General features: G+C 41.3%; 1 protein-coding gene across 7 annotated transcripts in view; it reads left to right on the top strand.

Moving 5' to 3' along the window:
- Positions 1–22,359, top strand: part of chd3 (chromodomain helicase DNA binding protein 3) — a 56,110-nt gene that overhangs the window by 11,870 nt on the left and 21,881 nt on the right. For 5 of the 7 annotated variants that reach the window (XM_019354193.2, XM_005454418.4, XM_019354185.2 and 2 more), the window contains 25 exons: positions 10–213; positions 1,905–2,128; positions 2,209–2,340; positions 3,032–3,131; positions 4,034–4,225; positions 4,317–4,517; positions 4,612–4,749; positions 5,135–5,256; positions 5,991–6,164; positions 7,388–7,529; positions 7,932–8,063; positions 8,300–8,417; positions 11,743–11,867; positions 11,961–12,192; positions 12,547–12,731; positions 13,759–13,936; positions 14,195–14,281; positions 14,621–14,706; positions 15,146–15,279; positions 16,649–16,793; positions 19,055–19,217; positions 19,327–19,496; positions 21,189–21,399; positions 21,537–21,653; positions 21,744–21,878. In XM_019354193.2, coding sequence (XP_019209738.1) covers positions 10–213; positions 1,905–2,128; positions 2,209–2,340; positions 3,032–3,131; positions 4,034–4,225; positions 4,317–4,517; positions 4,612–4,749; positions 5,135–5,256; positions 5,991–6,164; positions 7,388–7,529; positions 7,932–8,063; positions 8,300–8,417; positions 11,743–11,867; positions 11,961–12,192; positions 12,547–12,731; positions 13,759–13,936; positions 14,195–14,281; positions 14,621–14,706; positions 15,146–15,279; positions 16,649–16,793; positions 19,055–19,217; positions 19,327–19,496; positions 21,189–21,399; positions 21,537–21,653; positions 21,744–21,878 — 3,847 coding nt within the window. The remainder of the gene's footprint in view (positions 1–9; positions 214–1,904; positions 2,129–2,208; positions 2,341–3,031; positions 3,132–4,033; positions 4,226–4,316; positions 4,518–4,611; positions 4,750–5,134; positions 5,257–5,990; positions 6,165–7,387; positions 7,530–7,931; positions 8,064–8,299; positions 8,418–11,742; positions 11,868–11,960; positions 12,193–12,546; positions 12,732–13,758; positions 13,937–14,194; positions 14,282–14,620; positions 14,707–15,145; positions 15,280–16,648; positions 16,794–19,054; positions 19,218–19,326; positions 19,497–21,188; positions 21,400–21,536; positions 21,654–21,743; positions 21,879–22,359) is intronic. The other 2 variants (XM_019354191.2, XM_019354187.2) reach the window with 2 other exon arrangements.

Genomic DNA, 22,359 nt, shown 5'->3' with positions numbered 1-22,359 from the left:
TTGCTCCAGTGTCCGCCAATCAAGGGACGCGTCCAAAAGATCCTCCACTGGCGATGGGGTGAGCCTCCACCTCCCATTCCTGTTCCACCCGCTCCCGACGCTCCACCCGACGCCCCACCACCGCCACCGATGAAAGGCAGGGCAGAGAGGGAGTTCTTTGTAAAGCTGACCGGTCAGTCATACTGGCACTGTACCTGGATCACTGAGCTGCAGGTGAGTCTGGAGGTCACAACCATAAATAATGGCAAGTCTGTTTTCTAGGGATTCCCCCTCTTCGGTCCAAATATTTCTTCTTCTTCTTTTTTAGCCACACACATGTGTCAGAGTAATGGACCAGACAGCACACTATCAGAGCTATCAATCTGTCAATCCTTTCCGTGTCCGGCCGGGTGAGGTTTCCCGTGTTGGGTCAAATTAAGCTTTTTAATCAAGCTCCTGCAGCCTAATTTACATCCCTTTGACAACATACTGTAGCAAAAATGTAAATAAAGTAATTAAATTAAATTCACAGTAATGCTCCCTATCAAATAACTGATATTTCTTTTACACACACTGGGCATCAGGTATACCAGTACAAAAATATGTAAAAGTCAACACATGGCAGCAACTCTATGCCTCTAGATACGTAGACACGATCGAAACCTGCTGAAGACGACACCAGGCGTCACTCCTGTCAGCTAAGAACATAAAACTGAGGCCTCGGTTTACACAGACTCACCAAAACTGAACAGCAGAAGGTTGAAAAAGTGTTGCGTGGCCTGATGAGGTCTTGATTTCTGCTGTGACATTCAGATGTTAGAGTCAGAATTTTTTCAGCTGGCAAATCTGCAGCAGCTGTGTGATGCTATCAGCAAAGTCTCTGAGGAATGTTTCCAGCATCTTGTTGAATCTGTGCCGTGAAGAATTAAAGCAGTTCTGAAGGCTAAACTGGGTCCGGCCCAGCAAGGTGTAACTAATGAAGTAGCCAGCTCAGGTATTCAGCCTGGTTTGTTGTTGTTAAAAGACTCTAGCCTGGCTCATTAGCTAATAACCAAACCATTAACTTTTGCTTGCCCACACTGGAGGAGAGGTATGAAAGAGAAAGCCCACACCAGACTCTATTAAACTGACCTTTTAGGACCTTTTTTCCCCTTTTAGGCTGACCAACAAAATCCATGTTTGGATTGCTGTCACACCGAAACTATGTAGACACTATATCATGTGTAACTGTTGCTTAATCATCTCTGTGGCTGCAGCTGCTTCTCGCACACTCTTCCCACAACAAGGGACCTACTTCAACACAGACGTCTTAAAGGGGACAGGATGGGCGCTAACAGGCGTTATCACTCACCCTCAGATTTGAGCTTCCCTCATCAGTGAACCACGAGTGCAGCGCATGCGATTATCTGTATAAACAAATGCTCGACCCCAAGAACTGATGCTTGGAAGCTTTATTCATAGAGCGGTCCTACTGTTTACACATATTTTTTTAGTGACTGTTATTACAGTCAGAGATGGTATTTGTAAATAAACTGACATCACCATCACTAAAGATTATTATTCCTTTAAATTTCCATTCTACTTTAAAAACTGCACTCAGCATGTCATTTGCAGTGTTTACTCAGCATTTTTGTATTCACCAGATTTATGGAAAATACACAAAACAGCAAAAAATGCTTTCTGCATTTTTTAGATTGTTCTCCTGTGTTGAGTCTCTAATGCTTCAGATTTAAAAGATCTAGCAATGGAAATCAAACCGTGGTTGAAATATAAACAACTGCTTTCCATATTTAGAATACAATTTATGACAAGGGTCACATTTTTCCAAGTCTAAACAATGAAAAAAAAGTTTTGGAATGCACAAATCTAGGACGTCCTCACCTGAAAAATGATCATCTGACCAACTGATGTCTTTGTCTCATCAGCTGGAGATCTTCCACTCGGTCATGTATAGAAACTACCAGAGGAAGACGGACATGGACGAGCCTCCCAGCTTGGACTACGGCTCGGGGGGAGAGGATGAGAACGGAGTAGGAAAGAGCGAGAAGAGGAGGGCCAAAGACCCCCAGTATGCCATCCTGGAGGACAAATACTACAAATATGGCATCAAGCCTGAGTGGATGATGATTCACCGGATCATCAATCACAGGTAAACAGTCGAGCACACAAGCACGCAGAGGTCAGGTTTGTGAAGGACCACTAACTGTGATGCACGTGTCTCCCTGCTAGTGTGGATAAGAAGGGGATATACCACTACCTGGTCAAGTGGCGAGACCTCGCCTATGACCAGTGTACATGGGAGAGAGACGACATGGATATCCCCGACTTTGCAATTTACAAGGCCAGCTACTGGAAACACAGGTATTTATTTTTAATGAGGTATTTCTCATTTATTAACCTCCTAAGACCTGGCGTCCACATATGTGGACATCACATTTTGGGTTGTCTAGACCACAATACTAAATTTTGCTATACAAGGGCCTGAGGACATTACACTGCCACCTGAAATGTTTCGTGTTTCATGCAATGCTATGAAATCTTTTACTTTTTTGACTTTGTTACAGGCATACGTCTTCCTGCAACTGTTAGCAGCACTTCAAATAAACCATATTGCTCAAAGGGGCACAACTGTTTCTCATTTTGTTTTTTTGTACTCAGGCAAAATGCTGCTGTGTTCAGACACCAAATAAAGAGTTTTGCACATCATTACTCAATTGTGACTTTATAATGTTCTATTGAAATTCAAAGCAAATGTCCTCATATGTGGATATCATTTTTCTCAGAAACTACATCAAGTAAAAGGATCATTCTTTGTTTTTACATTCATCAGGTCTCAATCAGCCCAAATAGCAAAGAGAAATTAAAATTTCATGCAGTGAAAAAGTTCGAGTCTTAGGAGGTTAAAGCAGCTCCGCTGGTGTTTTTTAGCCGCTTCATCGAGACCTGCCCTACGTATCCGTGCAGTCTCATCTCCCTTTGATGAATCGGATCTCTGCTAGAGTGAACAGCTTAGCGTCAGCGACATGGCAATAATTCTGCTGCTGTTTAACAGGGACGCCATAATGAAGGAGGACCCTGACAAACCCAGGAAGATAAGGAACAAGAACTCAGATGAGGGTGAAGACGAGTCTCCAGGCTCACCACTCACTGATGTGAGTAAACTGTAGCTTTGCCCTCAGTATTGTAAAGTCTGCAGCTGCTGTCTGCTGTTAGTCAGTCACTCTTTGGAGTATTTTTGTTATAAAGTTATTACATTTTTCTTATAAGAACAATCACATACTGCATTGTTTTTAAAACTATACGTTCCCTAAGTTCAGATTTACATTTTTTATATGCTATACTGTAAGGATTTAAAATAATACTATTTATCAGTATTTTCTTTATTTTCATGTTAAATTGTACACATTTAAGGACCTTTATTGTATAAAAGCACACCACTGGTGAATTGACTTTGATAATTTTTACTAATAGTTTTACTAAAGCTGTGCGATGCACCATGGGAAAAAATCAGCTAGAAACTCCGACGAGAATCCTGACAGCTAAGAGTAATCGCACTTTCCAATATTTCTCATTTTACATATCTAAAACTCTTTCTTGGCAATATTGCTGAAAACTATCTTTGAAAATGTAGATTATTGAACAGTTTCTGATTCATAAACTCATAATTAATAAATCCCAGTGATCGCCTGGGATTTTTCAAATTTATACCACAGTCACAGGAAACTCTATGAGGAGGCTGAGTGGTAGCATTGGCGACCGCCAGTATATTTTTATCATGTACAAATGTGTGTGCATTAAACCGCAATAAGTCAAAAAAATAGACACAGTTTGATGTTTCAGTCAAAAAATGTACATAAAATAAACGAAGACAGATGAATGAAATTAGTTTTTTCTTGTTAATCAAGGTGTTTTTAAATTTTCAGGAAATGTAAAAGAATTCTTTTTCAGTTTCATAAACCTTGTTCATGTTAAACATGAACTACTTTGTTTGTTGGAATGTAAAAGCTGTGGCCCAATCGTATCTCCTCACTGTTTACTCATTTGTTCCCTTCAGCCTACGATAAAATACGAGGAGCAGCCAGACTTTGTCACGTCAACGGGCGGCACGTTACATCTGTACCAACTGGAGGGTCTGAACTGGCTTCGGTTTTCCTGGGCTCAGGGCACTGACACCATCCTGGCAGACGAGATGGGGCTGGGAAAGACCATCCAGACCATCGTCTTCCTCTATTCACTTTTCAAAGAGGTGCTGACCTTATCTTTGCTTTTTTTTCTTTAACGTTGTTTAAAGTCCCGCTGTGTAACACGGTACTGATTTCCCTCTCTGCTTCGCTTAGGGTCACACTAAGGGTCCATTTCTAGTCAGCGCTCCACTCTCCACCATCATCAACTGGGAGAGGGAGTTTGAGATGTGGGCCCCCGATTTCTACGTGGTGACGTACACGGGAGACAAGGACAGCCGAGCCATCATCAGAGAGAACGAGTTCTCCTTTGATGACACGGCCGTCAAGGGAGGAAAGAAGGCCTTCAAACTGAGGGTAAGGAGGGATCATTAGCAGCTGCAGGATAACACGATGATATTATTGACAGTGGCGTCCACTCATCCTCCCTCCTCTGTTTCTCCTCCTGCAGCGAGAAGCTCCTATTAAATTCCACGTGCTGCTGACCTCCTACGAGCTGGTGACTATCGACCAAACGGCGCTGAAGTCTATCGACTGGGCCTGTCTGGTGGTGGATGAAGCTCACCGCCTTAAGAATAACCAGTCCAAGGTACAGCAGCTACTGCATATGAGTCCACATTAACGCCCTTCACCTCTCTCTGGTGGCCAAACTATGTAATGGCAACACTTTAGTCCCACAGCACTTAACTACTTTCAGAGGTCATTTAATGTACTTTATTATGAGAGTAATAGATTAAGTATTAGCTGTACTTCTTCAGGAAGTTGGGGTTCATGTCATAATGACTTAATTACAACTAATTATAAGATCTTACAGTATAAAACACCTTAAGGCGACTATTGTTGTGATTTGACGCTATAGAAATAAAACTGATGTGAAATTAAGTCGAATGTATTTGTTTTTTAATGATGTGGAAGTGTTTTGAAAAATCCACTGGGAGTCAAATGAAGCTGAGCTTCCTTCTCGCTGTTTCCAGTTCTTCAGGCGTCTGAACGACTACAAGATCGACTACAAGCTTCTGCTCACAGGAACTCCGTTGCAGAACAACCTGGAGGAGCTGTTTCACCTGCTCAACTTCCTCACACCTAACCGCTTTAAGTAGGACTTCTTTCTTTGTAAAGCACACACCTTCACACTACACGAACACCTTATCGTCTTGCAAATTCCAGTAATTTTAAAAGGGGATTCTACAAGAGTAGCTTTGCATGATTCATCATTAATTAAAAAATAATTAATCTATTCTAGCTTTTGGCAGCCCATTCACTTCATCCCCTGTTAGAAAAAGCTGTTTTACCTACTCTATGTTAAGTGTGTCATATTTAATACATGAGTTTTTATGTGTTTTTGAGACTTCTACATCATCAGTGTAGAAGTATAATACAAATAAAACTCATGTATGCAAATTAATATTTAACTAATTTAAAATTGTCAGGTGTTTGAACAAACACTGACAATTTCCTGGCAATTACTTCATGGTTCAAAGAGTTGAGGCCACACTCTTGAAAGGCCACTTTCTTCTGATTGGCTGCCCCTCGTCTGGCTCCCTCATACAAAAGCTTGTAAGCTTTGCGTCCATAGAAGCAAATGAAGCTGATATCTGTTCAGCACAAGAGTAAAAGAGATAGGAACTGAATGTTTAGAGTAGTCTAAAGCCTATTCCTTAGGTTTACAGGGATTACTATTACATACACTTATCTCATTACCTGTAAACAGTAATGTGCCCTTTAAACAAAAATGTGCCCAGTACTTGTAGCTCTAGTAATTCATCTCCCCTTATTTCTAGTTGCAGTAGAATTGTCTATGATAGATTTTTTTTCTCTGTCTCTATGCAGTAACCTCGAGGGCTTCCTAGAAGAGTTCGCCGACATTTCCAAGGAGGACCAGATCAAGAAGCTCCATGACCTGCTGGGGCCTCACATGTTGCGCAGACTGAAGGCCGACGTCTTCAAAAACATGCCCGCCAAGACCGAGCTGATTGTCAGAGTGGAGCTGAGCCCTATGCAGAAGTATGACACTGACAAATGTAGATACATGATGAGCATATATCTACGTTTGTAGCACTTAGACGAGCATCTTCTGTAGCCTAAAACCAAGGTCCGATTCAACTGAAAGGGTGTGTTTGTGTGTACAAGTGCGACAGTTAGTCTATACATCGTCTATTGTTTGTAAGTGTTTGTTGGAGGGGAGAAAAAGGTTTTAAAAAGACTTAATCTTGATCTATACATTATATAAACATTGTATGAACAACAGGAGCCAGGCATTAATATGGAGTTGGTACCTCTTCGCACTCTCCTGGGAAGCTTTTATACATGTTGGAGCCTGTCTGTGGGATTTTCGTCCGTTAATGCAGAAGAGCATTTGGGAGTTCAGACACTGATGTCGGATCAGAGGGGCTGACTCTTTCTAGTTCATCCCAAAGGTGTTCGGTAGAATTGAGGTCAGGAGTCTGTGCAGGCCGGTCAAGCTCTTCCACACCAAATGGACTTTCTTTAAGCTGGCAGAGAAAAGGGCCCCTGCCAAGCTGTTCCCACAAAGCTGGAAATACAGAATTATCAAAAAATATCTCAGTAAGCTGAAGCAAGAAGATTAAGGCTGTTTTAATACTTTTAGTTCATTTACTACTTACTGAAGAGTTTGTAAACTCTTAGCTTTTTCCCATGATTTCCTTTCTTTTGATTTCTTTTCTTGGAGACCAAAATGTGTCACTACAAACCACATGAGAACATTCAGACCTCTTATTGGCCGGATGTGTTCAGAGCAGGAGCAATATACGTGATTATAAGAAGAAGATGCTTTGTTCTGGAGTAGTGAATAACATGCAGCAGTTATTCCTAACATTTGTATTCAGTATACCTGACTACAACAAGGCATTTAGCTCAAACTTAGCATCCACCTAGTAGTTGCATGAGCTAGAGATTGGATCACGTTTTCACCATAAACCAGGCGCTTGAGTCTCGCTCCTCCAATGGTCTTGCTGTTGTTATTTCGGTCCTTACCCACGTGCAATTACTGTGTTCACATCTGCACAAATGAACCACATTAAAGCGAAAAATGAACCAGCCGTGCATCTTAAAATTGAACAGCTGGCTCCTGGAATTCATCCACCAGTGTCAGTGGGACTCAATGAAATGAATTCAAAGATTTAATAGATCCATATAATGTTGTTGACATCGTATTGACACACTCCTAATCATTTCATGATTTTGTGTTTGGATTTTCTTAAATGCAGGAAATACTACAAGCTAATTCTGACCAAGAACTTTGAAGCTCTAAACTCGAAAGGCGGAGGAAATCAGGTCTCGCTGCTCAACATCATGATGGACCTAAAGAAGTGCTGCAATCATCCCTACCTCTTCCCCGTTGCCTCAATGGTGAGTAGAAACAAAACAACAGCAAAGGACACTTTTATATTTGGGGATTCTTGATTCACAGCAAGAGCAGATTTAATGCCGCACAAGTGATTTGTCCTTGGTTTCCTGTAGTTTTTCAGCACTTACTTCAAGATTTATTTTAAATGATTAGCAAATTGCTTAACAGGGACACCCTGTGGTAATGTGTGGAAGTGCTATACTGTATCTGTATTCTATGTAGTGCTATAATTGGCCCTGTGCAGATAGAAGGTATTAGTATTTTTAAAAAAAGGATGGCAATCATCTGGCATCATCTGACATTCATATTATTTATATATAATTATAAGAATGCATTATAAAAATTAAACAATTTCATTCACACAGACGATCTTCATGCGGGTTTTTTTTTCTTTGTGTTTGTAGGAAGCCCCGAAAACACCCAGCGGTGCTTATGAAGGGTCAGCCCTCACTAAGGCCTCTGGGAAACTGACCCTGTTGCAGAAGATGCTGAGGAAGCTGAAAGAGCAGGGACACCGAGTGCTGGTCTTCTCACAGGTACGTCTTCACACAGACACAAACGAGCGCATCTAATCACACGCGCCCATTCACACACGCAAACACCAGATGGGTATCTCCCTGCGCAGATGTTAAATTGGTCTCGTGACATCTCCAGAAGGCTCAGTGGCAGGCTGTGATTCCAGCTGTGCGCCTGCACGGGTAATCAAGTATACATGAAAACACATGTGCATCGCCAGTCTCTCTCCCTACCTCTCTGTCTCCTCCGCTTTCAGATGACTAAAATGCTCGACCTACTTGAAGATTTCCTGGATTGTGAAGGTTACAAGTACGAGCGAATTGATGGAGGCATCACAGGAGCGCTGAGGCAAGAAGCCATCGACCGCTTTAACGGTGAGACACAGGATCAAGTGCGGTAAGCTGTCTGTGACCTCAGCTAAGGATGAGTAGGTGTCACACTGTCATACAGTACTCTAGAAAGACTCATTAAAATGACAGAAATATTAAAAATGCTGTGACAGACTTTAACTGAGAAAGCTGATTGAAATATATTTTTAAAAATTCTAAAAACGATACAAGACAGTGCCGTTATACTCATAGGCTGTATGTAGAAGAAAAGAGCCATCACAGTGTCAACTGGTAGTCAGTGAAGTCGTGTGTTTTTGCCACCTTCATTTTAGCTTTTTAAAACCAGCTGTAACAAGCATACCTGTGGAAGCTGGGACCACTGCACTCTTAAAGAGAGTGTGTCCTGGTTTAGCCTCTTCTTCAGCTCTAATGGGGCCATAATGTCCAGTATGAACTTATTTTTACTGAACCTTTTTACAGTGTAGGAATTTACTGCAATTTAAAATGATGCAATTTACACATTATTAGTAAAACTACTGTTAAGGCAAATTTAATTAAAATGTAATTTACAAATCTTGCTATTAAAGTGCTTATTTTTTTAACTGTTGTCAGAATTCAGACGATTCCTGCTGTTTCCCATAAATTTTCTGTGGTTAATTCCCTACATTCTGGTTGAGGGTCATATGACGATGATGTTGCTTTGATTGCGCAATAACAAGAAATATGGAAAACACTTTCAAAAACATTCTGTTGGCAACGCTCAACTCCTCATTTGACCTTTGGGATGCAATGTTTAAGAAAATGAAGAATCTGAGGGCAAAATTTAGCATGATAGTCACAGAAATAATACCTCCCAAATGCGTTAAAGCAAAAGCAACAAGTCTGTTTTTTAAAATGTAAGAGTAAAAAGTACAGACATTTTTTTTTAAGGTAGGGAGTAAAAGTAAAAAGTAGTCAGAAAAAAAAGTCAAGTAAAGTATAGATAACTGAAAACTGTACTTAAGTACATTATGAAGTATTTGTACTTTGTTATCTCCCACTTCTACGAAGCACGTAGCTGTGGAAAAGTGCTTGTGTCAACGGGTGTGACTGAGTGAATGACGTATGTTGTATAAAGCAGTCAAATATAGTCGAAAAGCACTTTCTAAGAAGCAGTCCATTTACCATTTACACACACACACACAAAAAAGTGAAACCCATGATGGCTAAAGTGCAAATTTAAGATTTATGCATGTTTTGTTTTTGCCTTTTTTGTTGAGATACTATTTTTGGGGGGGGGGGGGGGGACCTTTATTGGATAGTGGAGAGTGGATAGGAAAGAGGAAGAAGGGGGGAATTAAGCAACAAAAGGCCTGGGTTTAGACTAGAAGCCTTGTGACACCCAATGAGCAAAATTGGCACCTTGTTTTCTTCATGTTTTTCTCTCTGGAAACACAGTGACAATTTGTATCACTGAGAGGCAACAGAAGAAGAATCTGTATGATTTAAAAAAAAAATTTTTTAGAAATTGCTGGGGACCGTGTGGGTTCAGAGGTAGAGACTGCCATGCTTGGGATAAATCTGACAGCTCAGGAGGGGTGGAGGAGCAGGGATAAATTATTGCATCTATGGGATACTGTTTTATTGTTTTACTGTCAGAACCTGATCCATGTATGTAGTAACGAACGGTGGTTAGCACTGTCGCCTCACAAGTAAAGGTCCTGAGTTCAATTCCACCATCATCGCAGGGTCTTTCTGTGTGGAGTTTGCATGTTCTCCCTGTGTTTGTTTGGGTTCTCTCCACTTCCTGCAGTCCAAAAACATGCACTTAGTGAGGATAGGTTAATTGGTAACTCTAAATTCCCCATAGGTGTGAATGCAGGTGCGAATGTGAGTGTTCGTATCTATGTGTTAGACTGGCAACCTGCCCAAGGTGTACCCTGCTTCTCCCCCTAAGACAGCTGGGATAGGCTCCAGCCCCTCCGCGAACCTGAAAAGGATAAGCGGAAGAGAATGGATGAATGCGCCACATTGCTCTTGTTTTGTTTGTTTTTATGACTGCCTCGCGACGCTGCCGGGATTCGTCAAAGTCACTGTTACATGCTGTAAGATTGTCCTGCATCAGTGATTCATTTATGGCAGCTGTAGCTCAGGTGGAAGGTTGGTGGATCGATCTCACCCCCAGTGCATCGGCGTGTGTGAAAAGGTCACAAAGCTTTTAAGCATAGATAGTATCGCTGTATTGGAAGTGTTCATGTGTTTGGAAGCAGAAGGGGTGATGCTGTCAGAATGCACTCTGTGAACGCTCAGACTTTTTCATTGTGGACCATCTGTGTGTAGAAGCTACAAACGCATCCCTCACTGTAAAAAGAAGCAACTTGTAGCCTGTAAAACAAGATGTATCTTTGTATGTGTTATGCATACAAGTGGAAAACGGGGATTTTCACCTTTCCTCCCAGTAGTTCAGCTAAGTTAGTTGAGTTCTGCTCTGTTTGATTATTATATCGGTGTTATTGAGCAGTAGAACTATGTGGGGCTCAGCTCTAAACATTCAGGCTGAAGAGCTACAGGACAGAGCTAAAGTTTTGGCCCTGTGCTCACAGCCTTGTGCGCATCCACCCGCGCCAATTATGAGCTCATTCTGACAGCATCACCCCCTCTGCTTCCAAACACATGAACACTTCCAGCTACAACTATCACAGCCACATAAGGTTCAAAATAGAGCCCCTTTTTAAGGTGATAATATCAGTGCAGTCTTTAAGAAATTGCCTACTGCAGACTTTAGTAAAGCATGTTCACGTGATTCTTTTAAACACTCTCCTACCAAAATTTGGTGCTTACTGTTAGTAAAATTACCAGTAGATCAAAACTACAGCTAAACCAATTCCTGAGCGTGATTCGCCCCACACTCCCGCTCGTCTTCCTGTATTTGAGTCTTTGTGCAATAAGGATGTCGAGTGGATGAGAGGCTATGTTTGCTCTCATGTGGAATCACTGAAATGCTTCAAGCAACTTGTTGCTAATAAATGCCTTTATATATTATTCTTCTGGAGCTGGTGCAAGTACATTTGCTACCTCAGGTAAATGCTGGTGTTAAAAAGTAATGAGACACTACAGAGAAGAGCTAAATAAGAACAGCTAAAAAATGTGTGTGTGTGTGTGGGGGGGGGGGGGATGTCATGCAGACCGATTGTGCTTTCAGGAAACTTTAATTCAGACTAGACAAGTTTTTTTAAAACTATGTGATTAAGTATCAGTCGGTTCACTTTGTAACAAATGTTTCTTTGGTATTTTTTGTGCACAGATGTGGTGAAATTAACAACAGAAAACTTGCAAGTGTTCCTGTTTATTTTCCTCTCACACATACGCTCTCCCCCCTCTCTGTTTCCAGCTCCGGGTGCTTGCCAGTTTTGCTTCTTGCTCTCCACCAGAGCCGGAGGTTTAGGCATCAACCTGGCCACAGCGGACACTGTCATCATCTTCGACTCGGACTGGAATCCTCATAATGACATTCAGGTGCTGTTCGGTCGGCTTTTCGTGTAAGCGAATTGAGCTCTACTTCATAAAACTTTGCCTCTTTAAAGAATTACCTCATCGCTTCCTTCGCAGGCCTTCAGTCGAGCTCACCGCATCGGACAGGCCAACAAGGTCATGATATATCGTTTCGTAACGCGAGCCAGCGTGGAGGAGCGTATCACCCAGGTGGCCAAGAGGAAGATGATGCTGACCCACCTTGTGGTGCGCCCGGGTTTGGGATCCAAGGCAGGCTCCATGACCAAGCAGGAGCTGGACGACATCCTCAAGTTTGGGACGGAGGAGCTCTTCAAGGACGAGGCGGAAGGTGACGGGAGATACTGTTGAATCTAAAAATAACACGTCCACGAGCTGAGCTGGATCTGTTAGTCAAATAAAACTAGGATTGTCTGTTAAATGTAATCAAGTAGGGTTTTGGCTTGGAGTGGGATAGATTCTAATAGGGCATGTTTTGGCAGGCTTATTCTGCTGAATTCAATTATTTTGTCAAATACACTCAGTTTAATGCCTTTCATTCTGACAGGTTTCGCCACAGGGCATTCTTGGCATGTTCTGGTGTTATTGATTAAAATAATTGGTCGACAAGAGCATTTTTACTTGTTAAATTGTGTTGGACGAACCATAGAAACAATTGCTGGCTTTTTAACTCCACATTTGGCAGGCATGAAGAACAGTTCAGGGGATAAAGTTGAGGACGAGGGCAACGTCATCCACTATGACAGCACCGCCATCGAGAGGCTGCTGGACCGAAGCCAAGACGACACAGACGACTCGGATGTCCAGAACATGAACGAGTACCTCAGCTCCTTCAAAGTGGCCCAGTACATGGTGCGAGAAGAAGATAAGGTGAGGACTTACTTGAAAACCCATTTATTGTATCTTTGTTTGCAAAAATGCGCAACTTCTCCAAAGGTCGGGAGCGGAGACTTATTACATCGTTTTCTCCTCATATGGTGGAAAAAATAGAGATGATTTCTTTGCACATATATGTTCAAAAATTATGCAAGTCCTGGTTTCCACAATTCACACTAGAGAGAGCATAAAAATAAAACTGCACTGAAAAAAACAAATCATTTTCATTCCAGAGAACATGTTGAGCAACCCAGATTCAGATTCAACAAGGTGCTGGAAACACTCCTCAGTGATTCTGGTCCATTTTTACATGACAGTATCTCACAGTTGCAGATTTGTCAGCTGCACATCCTGAGATTTGGTGACTGTTGAGTGAAATAACTGTCATGTTTAAGACACCAGTCTGAGTTGATTTGAGCTTTGTGACATGTTATGTTATCCTGCTGGAAGCGGCCATCAGAAGGTGGTACCCTGTGGTCATAAATAGGTGGATGTGGTTGGCAGTAAAATACTGGTTCTGGTGTTTAAGCAATGCTTAGTTGGTAACCAATGATGCTTTTGTGTTGTTTATGCCAAATTCTGATCCTACCCCCTGAGTGTCACAGTAGAAATAGAAAGTCATGAGACCAGGAAACATTTTTCCAGTCTTATTTTGTCCTGTTGACGAGCCCTACTGACTTGTTGCCTCACTAGAGTCATGTGGTGTGGTCTTCTGCTGCTGTAGCCCATTTGGTTCAAGGTTTAACATGTTGTGCATTCAGAGATGCTCTTCTGCAAATCCCAGTTTTAATGTGTGGTTATCTGAGTTGCCTTCTGTTTGCCAACATACATTTGTCTAATAAGCTTGGAGACATCAGATCCGTCCACAGGTTAGCTTGAGATCAGCTTATGTGAGCAAACCACCATTCCTTTTTTTCTTTCTAACAAACTTAAGTTTATTGTTGTTTCTTAGAGATTATATTTTAACTCTTAAGTCCCGCAGTCTTCAGTTTTCCATGTGTTCTCATATTTAATGCTGCAGATCGAGGAGATTGAGCGGGAGATAATCAAACAGGAGGAGAACGTGGACCCAGATTATTGGGAGAAGCTTTTGCGGCATCACTATGAGCAGCAACAAGAGGATCTGGCAAGCAAACTTGGTAAAGGAAAGAGGAACCGCAAGCCTGTCAACTACAATGATGCTGCACAGGAAGACCAAGGTAGGGGGCGAGTCTCGTGTAAGATGAGGAAACTCCACATAACACAATGATGCCTTAGGAGTAGGAAGCCCTGCTTTGAACATGGGTCCTTGTTCACGTGGACCTAAGAATGGATGTAAGATTTATTATGTTAATCTGGAGATCTAAGTAGAAACATAATAAGGTCTCAGATTATGTGTGTGTGCTTTTTGAGTTATGACTTGCACAGTGGAAGTGAATGGGCCTGGCCTATTGACAGACCACCGTGTGCTGTTTCAGAGTGGCATGCTGACATTTCAGATAACCAGTCCGAGTACTCGGTGGGTTCTGAGGAGGAGGACGAGGACTTTGATGATCGGCCAGAAGGTAAGGGAAAAAAAACGGAGACATCAGATCGAGCAGAGCTGCTTGTGAAAATCGAAATATATATTTTGTAGGACACGCTCTCAGGTCTGTGTTGAATTACAGCTTGAATTTGATTTAGTTGTTACAGTTCGCTGGCAGAGCAGAGCAAGTTAGCTTGCCAAAAATTCAACCCAAAATGCTTCAGGCTTATCAGAAGTTTTTAACTCTTGGTTGACCCGAATAACTGCTGGGTTGCAAAATGTAAAAATAAATAAAGAACATGTTTTATTGAGTGCATCTGTCTTTTTTGCAGCAAATATTCTTATGTGCATCATTTCTGTTGCCTAATGTTTTGCACAGGACGACGGCAATCACGTCGCCAGTTGAGGAATGACAAAGATAAACCTCTGCCTCCTCTTCTGGCCAGGGTGGGAGGCAACCTTGAGGTTTGTACAGCTCTGGAACTAGTCTTACTCATTTGTTTTATTTTAAATTGTGATATTTCTGAAATCTGTCAGGCTTTTTTAAAGCAAACTAGCATTCACGGTTATTTTTTTTAGCGATCTTTAAAAACTGAATTATCCTTTATTGGAGATGGCGGCACAGCAATTACTTCTTCAACAGCTCTGAACCTTCTAAGCTCATTCATCATCCTGATTTTGGCAGACGTGATAATAATCTCCTGCATTGTTAAAGATTGGACTCAGAGTTTATTTTAGCGTTATCAAACAGTCAAAAGGCCCGGGGAGGTTTTAAAAACACAAAAATGTCTGCAAGATTATGAAAAAGTTTTTCATTCTGGCATTTACATTCAAGCTCTAGGATAATAGTAATTCACATATATAAACTGTATTTAAATGACTGCCCTTGCGGTTCTTTCAATAGGTTCTGGGCTTTAACACACGCCAGCGCAAAGCTTTCCTGAATGCTGTAATGCGCTGGGGGATGCCATCGCAGGATGCTTTCTCTTCTCAGTGGCTTGTAAGAGACCTCAAAGGCAAGACTGAGAAAGAATTCAAGTAAGTAACAGACAGTTTATTATATGGAGATAAACAAATTATTACACATATTTTTGTAGAGTCACAAGGAATTAAATGCACAAAATAAATTTTTAGCTGTGCATCTTAAAACAGTCTGCAGTGCAAAGAACAGTCATATCAGAAACTGACTTTTACTTTCAACACTCGCTATCCAGTGACAGAGATGTCACGGCTCAGCGGGTGATAATCCAATTCATTCTGTTCCAACATTGCATTATGCCATCAAGCAGTCGCTTTCATTGTGAAACTGACAGTAATAAAAGAGCAATGAACTGGATTTGAAGCTTCAGGCGACTCACAAAAAAATCCTATAAATATTCTTACTTTGTGTACAATTTTATCTAAATTCTGATTGTTAACATCAGAATTCCCATGAAAAAGTTGTGTAGCTTTTTCTTTGAACTTGATAATGGCAGTTATGCACCAGGGTTAGGGTTGGGGGTTAGGGGGCGACTATAACATCCTGCAGTTATAAAGGGTGTTTTTAAAGAAATTATGCATATATAATTTGTTGGCTTTGCAGCAGATGGTGAAACAGCTGTGATGAGCTGATAAACAGAACCAGACACAAACCTGAATGAAAGGATCTGCCCTACCCTTACCATCATTCACAAGTTAGATCCTGGCATGATGCTTGTAATAAATCCACGGCAGACCCGACCACACGTTCATGCTTTGCAGCATACTTTATTAATAGATACTATTTCCACGGTTGCTGTGCGCACTCGGCTGCAGCTCTCCCGCTGCCAGCCGCAAACATCACCACCAACAACACACACTCAGGACCCAGTGCTATTTACGCAGAGCGGCGTGATGAGCCGATGCAGCTCCGGTTTTTCGGCTTCTCCTGCAGCCGCGCCACAACCACACCCGCCACAATGCTATAAAATGTATTGTTACTATATTATCTGACTTTCCAAAGATCTCAGTAACTGAATAGAACTGCCTCCTTGTTCATAGAGAGATTTGCAAATGATGCTCTGCAGTAAAGCACAAAAAGTCATCAAAACTCTCGTTGTAGCTGAATTTGTTGTATCGTTTCATTTCATTAGACATCACAAGAGGAAAACATGAGGCTAAGAACATATGTGTATATTAATGTCATTTAAAATGATCTTCAGAGACTATATTCTTGCAAACACTGTGGTTATACAAGTTGCATGCTGCAAAAAGAAATTAAACACAAAAGTTAACAGTGCTGTGAAAATGAATAGGAGAAAACACAACATGTTATTAAGATATAATATATTTATTATGGTGGTCTTGGTCCTCCAGACTAACAAGGTCAAGCTTTTAAACTTCGTCTAAGTTCAGTGTATTCATCTATCGCTGCCTTCTTCTTTCCCAGAGCTTACGTGTCTCTCTTCATGCGCCACTTGTGCGAGCCTGTTGCTGATGGAGCCGAGACGTTCGCCGATGGCGTCCCAAGAGAAGGACTGTGTCGACAGCCAGTTCTCACACGTATTGGCGTCATGTCGCTCCTCAAGAAGAAGGTTAGACGAAACCTGTTGCCTTTCCTAGATGCAGACAGATGAGGTGAATGATGCAAGTTATGACAGCTCTCATCCTCAAGAGTATTCTCTGGGGGATTCACTTTAATAACAAGATGTGTGGTTTAATATTCCAGGACACGCAATTTGGTATGGAAAAAATATATGACTGGTGTGTCTGTTTGTAGTACAATCAAACAAACTTATGCTCTTTTAATAAGTTTTAATAAGGCCCCGTCACACAAACCTAAAGATCAGGTGGCAACCATCTGTCAGCCACCAGTCACAAGGGGATAATGTGCATTCCCCAACTGGTTGAAAAGTGGTTGCTGGAGATTGCTGTGACATTCACTGCTAAGCCCTAGTCACTCAGGCATAGAGCCTGGTTAGTAAGCTGCTCATAACCACCAGCCGCTATTGAAAAATGTGTGAACTGTGACTGTGATGGCAAACAGGTATACAATGCTGCAAATCACCATAAAGCACATAGATCCTGCAGATTTCCACACAACAGTAGGATAGTCGACATTTGGTTACATGGCTAAAGAGTTGGAAGTTTGCAGCTGCACCTTATTATTCTGTTTCACCCTGCAAAATTTAAAATTTGTCAGCAGTAAGATGAGTTTTGGACAGTCAATACTTTAATTTCTGACAAGTGTGTCGAATTTAGTAGAGGCAAAAAGGGGCTTATTATAATGTGCAATAACTACTGAACTGTTACTGGAAATAATTTTGATCAAAAATTAAAAAGTAAAGGGAACAGTTTACTTTTTTCCTACTGTGAGTATCACCACACTGTTGCTAAAAGGATTGGCTTTGCTATTTCTGACTAACTACATGTGCATGTAGGCTGAGATGCCATCTTTATCCTATAAAGAAGTCAAACTGCGTCTCTTACTGATTCATTAGGTGACAGTTTATATTATGTGTCAGTACAGAACAGTTCGATAATAAATGGAAGCAGGAGAAACCCAGCAGTTAAGTTTGTTGCTCCCTGCTGGCTCTGTGTCAGAGTCTTTCCTTTGAGTTAAATAAATGCTTGGAACACTGAACAGCATCAGAAACAAAAAGTACTTCTTAAAACTGCATTAGTAGCTTTTATAGCTCGGATAAAGATTCAGAGTTCAAGATGTTTATTGTCACTCTGATTGTGTAAATAGGGTCTTGTGAAATGTGAAAAACATTAAGTGTGCTAACTAAGACTCCAGTGTGTTTTGTACCAGTGCAAGTAAAGATTTATATGAACAACACTACTACTACAACACTACAGAGATGGCATGCACTTTTGCAGTATGCTCATTTGTTGAGTGTATCTGTTATTTATTTGATAGTTTTACGGTTATAGGGGGAAAAAGTGTTCATTAGTCTGCTGGTGTGTGATATGTGGATCTTGTACCTCTCACCAGAGGGCATTAGAGAGATCAGGCTGTTGTGTGCATAAGTTTTTAGGGCTTCCTGGATCTCTTCCCTACTTACTGGTCTATATTGGGGCCAGAACATCATCTAGTATTTTTCCATTTACAAAATGTTAGTGTTGTTTATCCAAGTGAAGAGAAGTTTCTTTCTGTCTCTGCAGCTTGCAGGAGTATCCAAAATATGAAAACCACGATAATCAGGCGTAAATAAACACCTCAGCAAAGAGTTTGCCCTTGCAATTCTTGCCATAACAGAAAATGTCCAGTTTACTCAAGCATATAATGAACTCAGCTCTCATACAGCTGTGGAGAATGAACAGTAATATTGTGAATACCTTGTGCAAAAATGTGGCGGTTAAATCCAAAGTGGGAACGCTGGACTGTGCAGGTAACTGCTGAAAACTACTGCACGGAGAGTAAATTACTGAATGTAAATACGCTGAAGGACTAATGTAGAATAATGTAACTACAAATCGTATTAAAAAATGATGATAAAGCGCATCCAGATTGTTTTGTTTATAGGTGTTTTTGAAGTAGCAGGTCTTAAACAAAAGAAGAAATAGACCTCTTTCATGTGAAACGATCAATCATTACATCTTTAAATACCCTTTGATTTTTTTCTTTCTCAGTTTATTTTAGTTTATCGAAACATCTTCTATCCAGTTTTCAGTCCAGCTTGTTCAAACGTGTACACATCCTGATCTGCTATCTGTGCCAGAGGGATTGTGTGATATACTGCCAGGCAAACAGGGCATGTGGGTGGTGTGTTTAAAGGAGGTGGTATTAGGTAAAGTGCGTGGGTGCCAAGTTTTTTTTTTAAATTTTGAATGTTTCATGTTTTGTGTTCAGATCCAGGAGTTTGAGCACATCAACGGTCGGTGGAGTCTTCCAGAGCTCAAGTCTGAGGTTAGCATAGACAAATCCTCCTCCAGGGCCTCTTCTCCTGCGGTGAAAACTGCCACGCCCACCCCAGATGCCAGCTATAACAACACACCGTGCACCTCCAAGCCAGGTAACCCAAAAATATCCAATAACAGCGTCCAGCAGAGGGCGCTCCACGTAAATAAAAGCATTGTTAATGTGTAATGTGCAAATGATTTTATTTGTATGAATGCACGCAGCGACCCCTGCTCCGGCAGAGAAGATGGAAAAGAACGGGAAGGAGGGAGAAAAGGAGGAGGACAAGGAGGACGTTGAGGCCCTTGTGGAAAAAGAGAAACTGAAGGAGAAGGACAGGGACAAGGATGAAGGGAAAGAGGTGGATGGCAACAAAACTGCAGACTCTACAGAGGTGGGACGTGGTCCTCAAAATGCAAATCAAAACCTGCCTGCAGTACAGTGTCTTCTCAATGATTCCATTAATCTATATAATAATGCATATTTCTGTTTTGTAAGTAAAACCTCTTGTCTTATTTCACAAATCTCTTATTTGTTGCACATATCCTCCTTTCACTGAAAATTAAAAATTATATTTTACATGCAGGCATTGCAGTCTTAAAATTATCTATGCAATCAATTTCACGGTAGCAGCAGTTTCATGCTGTATGATACTCAGTTTAAAGCCTAAAAGACAGAAAAACACAAAAAAAATATTCCACCACTCAAATTTTAAGAATATTAAGGCCATAGTAGCAAATGAACAGGTAGTCTGGTTATTTACCTTATTATTTCTCTGATGTAGCACGTTTCCACAACAAATTCTACAATTTTTTGTACAAATTTATTAAGCTAATTAGAAGATTTATTGTAGCCATCGAAGAGATTTCTCGCTTTGTGACCGTAGACTGTATATAGAAGATGAATATAGGACTGAAAAGCCAGTTATGGTGCATCTTAACCTGCGTTCTGTTTAACAGCCAGCAGAGGGCGACTCTTCTGGTTGCAAATGTGGAGCTTTCTCACGGGACGTTGTGCAAATATGCTCGAGAGCTGTTGGTCATATGGGATGTGACAACTTCTGGTTGCTAGGGAAACGTATTCCCTGACTGGTTGGGAGTAGTTCCTTGTGACTGCTTTGGTTGCTAGCAGATTGCCATGGTTGCTTGTAGGGACTTTTCCTTCCAACTGTCAGCAAGTGAGTTGTTTGATTGTTGGGGCTCTCTCTATTAATAGTGTCCTTCCTTACCTTACAATATAAAGCACCTTGAGGCAACTGTTGTTCTGATTTGGTGACAAATAAATAAAACTCAACCTGTCTAGTTTGTGTCACACTCAGTTTCTTAGAGCAGTTTACCAGTGTTTGCAGACAAGTCCATCAGTTCCATTGACTTCCATTCAAACTACGGCTGCATGCTATTGACAAGATCAATCACAAGGAGGTTTTTACCATCGTGTTTGGGGAATGCACGTTTCTCCTTAATGACTGGTAGTTGCCAACATGTCTCTAGGCCTGTGTGACTGGGGTTTTGTTTACTTGACTGCTACGATGTCCTGGGCCGCCTGGCCGTTTTTTTTGTGTGTGTGGAATTTGCATTTTCTCCTCATGTCTGCGTGGGCCCTCTCGGGGTAATCCGGCTTCCTCCAACAGTCCAAAGAACTACAGGTAGTGGGGTTCGGTTTACTGGTGACTGTGAAGTTTCCATAGGTTTGGATGTGACTGTGAATAGTCTTGAAACCCCCTCTGTGTTAGCCCTGCAATAGACTGGTGACCTGTAATCTGTCCATAGTGTGACCTGCTTCTCGCCTTATGGCAGCTAGAATAGGCCGAACCATGACACTGAATTGGATAAGTGGGAGAAAATGGCTAGAAGGATGATCAGCATTAGAGTGAAAAAGATGATAAAGCAGGGTGTGTTTTAGGATTGTCCTGCCTTGTGATGGAGAAGTTGCTACCATCTGAATGTGCACCAATCAGATTCACTCTCGCCACTTTGACGACATCATACTGGCTGTCTTTACATACAGTCTTTGCTTCTGGCGTGAAGATTTTGGCACATGACTGCAAACAAGATTATGTGATATTGCGTTGTTTTATTCTCCGCAGCTTTCCTACTCCACAAAAGAAACATCACAACATGCGTCTTCCGGTCAAAAAACTGAAAGCAAAGACGACAGCAACACGAAAGAGGACGAGAAGAAAGACACAACCGATAATCCAGCTGCCTCTACAGAGGAGAAGAAAGTACAGGAGGAAACTAAAGACGAGACTAAACACACATCTAAGCAGGATTCAGAAGTTAAAGAGGAGAAATCAGGTGAAAACAAAAAAAGAGAAAAGGAAACTTGATAAGCCCAAACATTATAAGACTTTTTGTTGTATTGTGAGTTAAAGTCTGACATGCACAAACACATAAAACAGGTTTATGTGACTCAGGTCCTACTGTTTTTGCAGAAGGAGAAAGGGCTGGGGAGGAGAAAGAGAAAGAAAAAGAAAAGCGGGAGGGAACACCTACCACAACGGAAACAACAGATGCCAAGGATAAGACCGAAGTGTCTGATGTGAAGAAAGGTGCGTGTCTGTTCAGTTCCTGGTGGTTAGACGTGTAACGGTATGCTGCAATAACAAACTAATTAACATTTTTACCGCTGTCGTTGATAGCAGAGGAGGTCAAAGGTGAAAAGGATGCTGGAAAAGAAGTCAAAGCAGCGAAGGAGGAGGCGCCGAAGGGTAACGGGAAGCCTCCGACTGAGCGACCTCGCTTCATGTTCAACATCGCAGACGGTGGCTTCACTGGTTAGTTACAGCAGATCTGGAATAGACTCGGCTTTTCTACTGAACACACAGATCCTGATTCAACCCTCATTTCTTTATTTTTTTTTTGCCTCCAGGGAGCCGGAGTTTCTTTAATTGTTTTAAAGTGGTGTTGCGCAATAGTTCTCCAGGCTTTCTGAAGGTGTTTCAAAGTTTATCTTTGGACATTGGCTACTTTTTCATTCATTTTCAATCCAGTTCTTCTACCTTGCCTTTTTTCAGAGGAATGGTTTTTTTTTGTTTGGCACTTAAGCTCCTTGACACTAACATATAAGTCATTAGCACAGAGCACAAAAAGGCCCCTAAATCAAGTGCTGAACAAATTTTGTGATTCAGAAAACGTAGCACAGAGCCAATTTTAAAGTATGTCTTTGCATACTTTGTCACAAAGACACAGTTTGTTCCCATTTCTTTAGTTGAATCTATAAACACAGTTTGACAGATATAAAAAAGCTTTTTAGCA

The sequence above is a fragment of the Oreochromis niloticus genome, linkage group LG3 (assembly GCF_001858045.2).
Source record: "Oreochromis niloticus isolate F11D_XX linkage group LG3, O_niloticus_UMD_NMBU, whole genome shotgun sequence".
Taxonomy (NCBI): domain Eukaryota; kingdom Metazoa; phylum Chordata; class Actinopteri; order Cichliformes; family Cichlidae; genus Oreochromis; species Oreochromis niloticus.
Note: the sequence above shows the minus strand (reverse complement) of the source record. Positions and strands in the feature narration are given on the sequence as shown.